The sequence below is a fragment of the Gambusia affinis genome, linkage group LG23 (genome assembly GCF_019740435.1).
Source record: "Gambusia affinis linkage group LG23, SWU_Gaff_1.0, whole genome shotgun sequence".
NCBI lineage: Eukaryota > Metazoa > Chordata > Actinopteri > Cyprinodontiformes > Poeciliidae > Gambusia > Gambusia affinis.
In genome coordinates, this window is record NC_057890.1 from 11,821,396 (window position 1) to 11,828,214 (window position 6,819).

At 38.9% G+C, this 6,819-nt stretch overlaps 1 protein-coding gene across 2 annotated transcripts; it reads left to right on the plus strand.

The window, feature by feature from the left end:
- Positions 1-2,437: 2,437 nt before the first annotated feature.
- On the plus strand, positions 2,438-5,801 carry tnni1d (troponin I, skeletal, slow d). Of its 2 annotated transcripts, XM_044108777.1 has the most exons (8): positions 2,451-2,511; positions 2,904-2,938; positions 3,031-3,072; positions 3,443-3,484; positions 4,397-4,528; positions 4,606-4,695; positions 5,214-5,396; positions 5,478-5,801. In XM_044108777.1, exons 3-8 carry the CDS (start codon positions 3,052-3,054, stop codon positions 5,577-5,579), a joined length of 570 nt encoding a protein of 189 aa, XP_043964712.1. In that variant the 5' UTR covers positions 2,451-2,511; positions 2,904-2,938; positions 3,031-3,051; the 3' UTR covers positions 5,580-5,801. The 2 variants fall into 2 exon arrangements, with proteins under 2 accessions (XP_043964713.1, XP_043964712.1); XM_044108778.1 differs by lacking the exon at positions 2,904-2,938 and having other exon boundaries at positions 2,438-2,511.
- Positions 5,802-6,819: the final 1,018 nt, after the last annotated feature.

The window sequence follows — 6,819 nt, forward strand, 5'->3', positions numbered from 1 at the left end:
TGTGGTGACAGTAGCGGAGTTGGGTTTCGTCAGGAATAGCTCTCCCACCTGCTGAGGTTAGCTGTATAACAGAGCATTTGTTATTCCATGCAGCTTTTCTCCTTTTATTGGCCCCGGTGTTGTTCTCTTCACATCTCCGACACAATGTAACTAAAAAATGTCTCCACATTAAAAGAAACTCTAATGAGCTTTAATTTGTAAATCACAAATGGGACAGGAAAACAAGAAAACACACCGAATGTGCTTGTCTCATTATGCAAACTAATACCTTTTGCTCTCGTTATTGTTTCTAATCTCTGAGAAGCCTTAACAAGTCTGTTGACTAATGATCTTTTATCACAGCACCTCGTGTTCCTCTAAGAAAGCCAGTGCTCAGTTTACCCAAAACACCTTAACGCTCGCATCAGCTTTATTCCGGTGGAAGCTTCTGGGAAGATTAGAAACCTGATGCAGCGGGGGTTAAGTCATTTACAAATAGTGTCGCAGCTCGGGTCAAGATTAGCGCTCGCGCTTTGAAATCTTCGCAATGCCACGCCGAGGTACTGATGAAAGTAGATATGAATAGAAAACACAGAACAAAAGGGTTTGTTATGAAGAAGAGGTCAAAGAATGCCTCACGGTGAATACTGAAATGAAAAAAAAAAACATGTCTCTAATAACTTGATGTGTAAATTGTGGGTCATTTTCTCCTCCCAGTTGTTAGTACTCTGTTTATAACTTCATGAAGTGACGCAAAATGATGACACTGGACTAATCGGTGTAAGAAAGTTTAAAAAGCACGTGAGCGTTGATAAAAAGATGTGTAAACACAGACAACAAATCTGTAGTTTGGGATTTAAGAGACACCCGGGAGATGAAACTATGCATGCACAGAGTCACACCAAAGGGCAATTTAAAGTGGCCTAAATGCCTGAGGACAGCCCACACAAACATGGAGGCGACATTGTCAACTCCGTATTGGAAGCGGGGCTGTGAGGCAGCAGTGGTCAGAAAATGTCCAATAACACCTTTTTACATTTGATGCAAAGATTCTATACATATATTATTTTTTTCAACATGAGGAGACGGGGGCGAGGGAAATGAATCTCAACCAGAAAGGGCTAGTTTAAGAATAGTTTGAGATCAATGCAGAAACCCAGGAAGCACTCCTCTAACACAAATATCACTATCGAATATCTTTGTGAGTGAGGGTCAAAGCCGTTCACTTAAGAGGTTAAATAGATTTTGAGTCACAATTTGGAAACATTTGAATGCCTTTCACAACTCAAAGGCTAAAATGTCCAACGCTGCCGCCATATTTTATTTGACTAACTTATTTTCAGAAGAATATTCTATTATTATTAGTAGTATTATTATTTTTACATATTATTTTAGAATCGTATTAAGTTAGGGAATGTAATTATTTTTCATTAAAAAAAAACAGGACAGTGGTAATAGTTGAAACCTATTTTGTGTAAATATTTGTTGTTTTCGATGTAATGTATACAAAAATGTAAAATGGAGGGATGATTGGTTTGAAGAACACTTGTAGAAAATAAATATAAAACTTTAAAAAAAAAAGGCTAGACTAATTGTGAAAATGTACAGTAGTTCTAGTTCTGTTCATTACGAATACATTTATTTGAAATTAGCTGCAATTTTTGCTGCCATCGCCTTTGTTCTCTGCCTTTTTTCGAGCCATTGAAAGTACCCCAGGTCTGTTGATGCCATGTTTGGCAAAGGGGCATTTATGGAGTCATTGCTGCCATAAACTTTGCATATGGTCTGTTTTCTTTCTTTCCTGTTTGTTTCCATAGCGAAGACTCTGGGTGCAGTGTTTTTGTGATTGGTTCTATCTATTTGCTCAGTAAAATCACTATGGTTCCAATAAACTATGTGTGCTCTCTTTGTTTTTTTTGTTTTTTTTGTTTTCCCAGAAGTGACCGCATGTTTACCTAGGAGGATTGGAAATAACTCAGTCCTTCCATCTGGACAGATCTTTACCGACTGGTGTTTAGTGAAAAAATAAAATCTTCCTGCACTGTACCATCGTTTAAATTGAATTTGATTGTATACTTCTCAATCTGAATGGGACTATATGATCGCTTTGCATTGGAATAAATTAGATAGTTTGATTAAGAACAAACAGCAGGATACGAGTTTGCCTTGAGATGACTATTAGCGGTAAACTGACTCCAAATAAATACGCTGGAATAAATTTGTGAGATGGGGGAGAAGTGTGTTAATGTGGTTATTCAGTTAAAAAGAGTGAAACACATCATACACCAGAGGGAAAAGATGATACCATTAAAGCAGCGCTCAAGATAGATCATTACCCCCTATGTGGCATTATTACAGTGATAGGGAGGAGATATTCTCTTCTTGGTCTCGTGCCAGCACATTCTTCAGACCAGACGTTATATTTACTGTCCACCCCCTCACCCCCCCCCCCCCCCCCTTTATATAAAAAGCTTTCCATTGTCTGGAGCAGCTGCTGTTTGACTCCACACGTCGGCAAACATCTATTCAGAGGTAAACTTGCTTTGGAGTTTCTTTAAAATATGACTTAATCTCAACCAATCGCAAGTTTTTGATGCTTTTATTTAGTCAAAACTATGATTGGGCTACTTACTTAGGAGAGTAAATCTGGAGCTCTGTATTAAAAAAATGACAGCTCACCTTAGTTGCCTACTCGTGCATGCGTTTTTCACAATCAATCTGGTGAAAAGATTTTAACTGCAACACATTTGATTTAGCTTAGATGGTCCAAGTAGAAATTTTAATACCAATGCCACGTTCAAAACTTTTAATGAAGCCGAATACAGAAGAAATATTGTTCTTTTGCTCTTGCTTTAATCTTCCTGATTTACATAGTTAGTTAATAGCCTCAAAGGGAAATAAGATTTGTTTTGTTTCCTTTCCAGGTGTTTGATTAGTTTATAACTATAGGTAAATTGAGGTAATAAAATCCTACTTCTGCTCCCATTTTGTGATTCTCTTACTGCTCATGTTTTGATAAGCAGTCTCATTTGTCCCCGTTTGCCGTTTCAGGCCCTCTGCAGACGTGCAGCCATGAATCCCAAAGGGGATAAGGTGAGCCAACTATGTTCCACTGTGTTAATCCTCCGTGTGTGGGACAGAGGACACATTGTCCTTACAGACATGGCAAAGATGTGGCAGCGGTTATCTGTTGAAATTGCTATCGGCATCCTTGAGAGCTTTCCGCTTGACTCCGTCCTAATAATAGTGTTATCTTTGCATATGAGGCCGCAGTAAGTGGTGTTGAGCTTCTCTAGGTATTCCCTTTACATGGAGCGGTTCACAGCTATTTTGTTCGGTTTAAACACACATTTTCTGGAGTGATAAAAATGTTGAAATTGTATGATTTTAGTAGAAATGTGAAGATTTTGTTTTTGCACAAACTGTGTCACGTAACTACATACACAAATTTCATTTCCCACAGCCGAAGTCAAAGATTTCGGCGTCCCGCAAGCTCTCCCTCAAAGTAAGTTCCAAATGTCAAATTTGGTTTTGTTTTTTTTTTACCCCCCACAATCCTGCAGCCCAAATATTTCACATTTTGTCCTACTAGTCTAGAAATTCTGCAATTTTGATTAATTAATATTGCAAAAGTATTCCCCTTAAGTCAAATTTTCAATTTAATGAAAAACTTGATGTAATAGACATTTACAAAGCAGTGCAAAACTACAAATAAAAGCCTGGAAGTGTGCTGTTTTTTATTATTCATCCATCATATTTCACTGCACTGATAGCTGTTTTTATGTATCTGCGAAGCTGTCTCCACTAGATTTGTGCAAGCATCTTTAAAGGTGCTGCCGATTTTCAGCCTCGGACACATTTTAATTTGTCCTGCCGAAGGAAAGTCTTCCCACAGCATGATGCTGCCGCTACCAGACTGGGGCAATGATGTGTTCAGCGTGATGAGCAGTGTTAGCTTTCTTGCTAGCTTGGGATTTTTGCACATGGGTCCTGAAAGTTAAATTTTTGTCTAATCTGACCAGAGGAACATCTTCTGTGCCTTTACTGGTCCTTGTTTGGCTTGTGGCAAATCAAAGATGAAGCTTCTTTAAAAAGTAGCATTCTTCTCACCATTCGTCTCAAAAAATTGCTGTATTTATTTTTGCTGGAAGTTGACAGATTTTCCCACCTGGACTGTGAATTTCTGCCTCTGACTAATGCTCTCCTTTCTAGCTAAGGTTTGAATTGTGGTGAATATTCCAACCCTGCTTTTTACTTCTGCACAACTTTATGCCTGAGCAGTCTGTTTTGCTTCCTTTGTCTTTATGAGAATTACTCTGAAGGTGTGACAGATGTAAAAAAAAGAAAAAAAAATCAAAAGGAAGCAATCCACTGCATCAAGCCTGGGATCAACATTGTTTCTAACTGTTCTGATCAGATGTTGCTCCTCCAAAGAGCATGTGATGATCTGGAGAGGGAGCGACAGGAGCGAGAGGAGGAGAAAGGACGCTACCTGAAGGAAAAGCTGCCTCCTCTGCAACTGTCGGGTTTGTCGCTGGATGACCTCCAAGTAAGAGGGATTTAAGCCAAATGAAGTTTATTTTTAGATGCATTTATTGAACTGTAATGTGAAGATATCCCTTTCAGAAACTGTGCAAACAGCTTCATGAGAAAATTGACATTGTGGATGAAGAGAGGTATGACTGTGAACATAAAGTCTGCAAACACAACAAAGATGTAAGTTCCTACTTTGTCACGTCTTACATACATTTGCAATATATTTACTTATACACGTATACTTGGAAAGCCTGAGACTAAAGACATAGTTTCTTTTTTTTTTTTAAGTTTGTTTAACTTTCCAGTCACCTAGGTTTGCAACCATGGGGCTCACTGGGAAGTCGTCGATCTTTCATGCGGTTTCTGCAAATATTTACCCTCCAGAAATGACAACATCTAAACGCATAAATGAAACCATGTGATTTCCAATTCTTGTAATATTATTATTTCTATCTAAATATCTAAGTTTTTTCATTTTTCAGTAAATTTCAAAAGAAATTATCAGGAAATAGCATTTTATTTTCATCTTCTAATTTGTTAAATTATTCTTTCCTCCTAAATGTACATACGTTTTGAGGTTCTGAATGAAAATAGGAAAAGAGCAAAAAAAAGAAAAAAAAGTTTTTTACATATAAGTGGAAACGCTGCAAATACTTTACGGCAGCAGGATGTTCACGTTTTGCTACACTTTGCTTTAGATCCATGAGTTGAAGCTGAAAATCCAGGATCTGGGAGGCAAGTTTAAAAAGCCCGCCCTCAGGAAGGTGAGGGTCTCAGCAGATGAGATGATGAGAGCTCTGCTGGGCTCCAAACACAAAGGCTCAATGGACCTCAGGGCCAACCTCAAGTCTGTGAAAAAGGAGGATGTCAAGCAGGACAAGGTATGAGTAGATTCTCAGTTTCTTTATTCGCGTTTCATTCAGGCCGTCTCGATATTTCAAGTGTTTTGATCTCTTCCTCAGGTCCTTACCAGCGAAGTGGGCGACTGGCGTAAGAACGTGGAAGCCATGTCGGGCATGGAGGGCCGCAAGAAGATGTTCGATACCGCCGGCGGAGCGCAATGAGATGTCGAAGCCAAAACTGGACAGTCATCTGAAAAAAAAGAAGAAAATATGCCACACTTACCCAAAGGCTAACTTTGGCATCTGCTTTAGAGTTTGTTTGCTTTTTTTTTTTTTTCAATGCACATTTTAAGACAAGTAGGGGCCCAGGATTTATTTTTATTTTTGTTATGACATTTAGTGATCAAAGATGAGCTAAATAAAAAAAAACAAACTGAAAACGTTTCCATATCTGTAGCTGACTTTATCATGTTTCACGTTCTTGGAACCCGTTAGTTTACATGAGGCACAAAAGGAGCGCGGCGATGCTGTGATGAATTATAAAAAGGACAATGAACGAATCAGGGAGGGGTAAAAGACAGGTGTTCTCAGGAATACATCAGATTTAAATAGACGACATGACGGCGACGTGACCTCCATGTTTGCTGTGACTCCCTCGGCAACCGAAAGTAAGTATTAAAATGTATTTGGGGAAGATAAAAGAAATAACGAGTTGGAGTGCAAAGCATAAGCTGTCGGTTTATGCTTTGCTTGCAGTCCTTTGCTTTCTCTGCGTGTGTCGCCAGGTTGACGCGGCATTTAGCACCTGGGAGTGTCATTTGAAGCACAACAGCAAAGGCAACAGCAACCATGCTCATGTTCCCAGCAAATGTAGCCTCAGTGGTATGACACATGGTGTTAGGGGCGAGGTGTGAAGCAGTCTGTCTGTGTCCAAGCAGCTGAAAATGTTTTGTGTGCCTAGTAAAAGTATTAATATACCTTAATGAACCTTTCCACAATGTGACACATAATAAACACAAACCTTAGTCCATTTCATTGGGACTTTTATTTTTTTTTTTTGGAACAACAAAAAGCAGAGCATAACGAGTGGAAAGAAAACTGTAGAAATGCTTTTCGAAGGTTTTTTTTGCAATTAAAAATCTGAAAAGTGTGGTGTGTCCCCTCTTTAATGAGCTTACAAGAGTTGCACGCCGGAAATCCATGTTGTCGTCACTCTAATCTTCGTCAGGTGTTGATTGGTGCTTTGGCTGCGGGGCAGGATAGAGAGGCGAGTCCTCTTCCAGATCTCTGGGTAAGAAGGACGCCAGACGGTGTCGAGGTCTGGAATTTTGATATGTGGCGTCAAAAAATTCCCTTCATAATGTTCTTATCCATTAGTTTTTAAATAACATCTGCAATTGCATTTTTTTTTCTCAGTAGAAATAATATCCAATAAGCTGAATGGAGGATCCGCATAATGTCA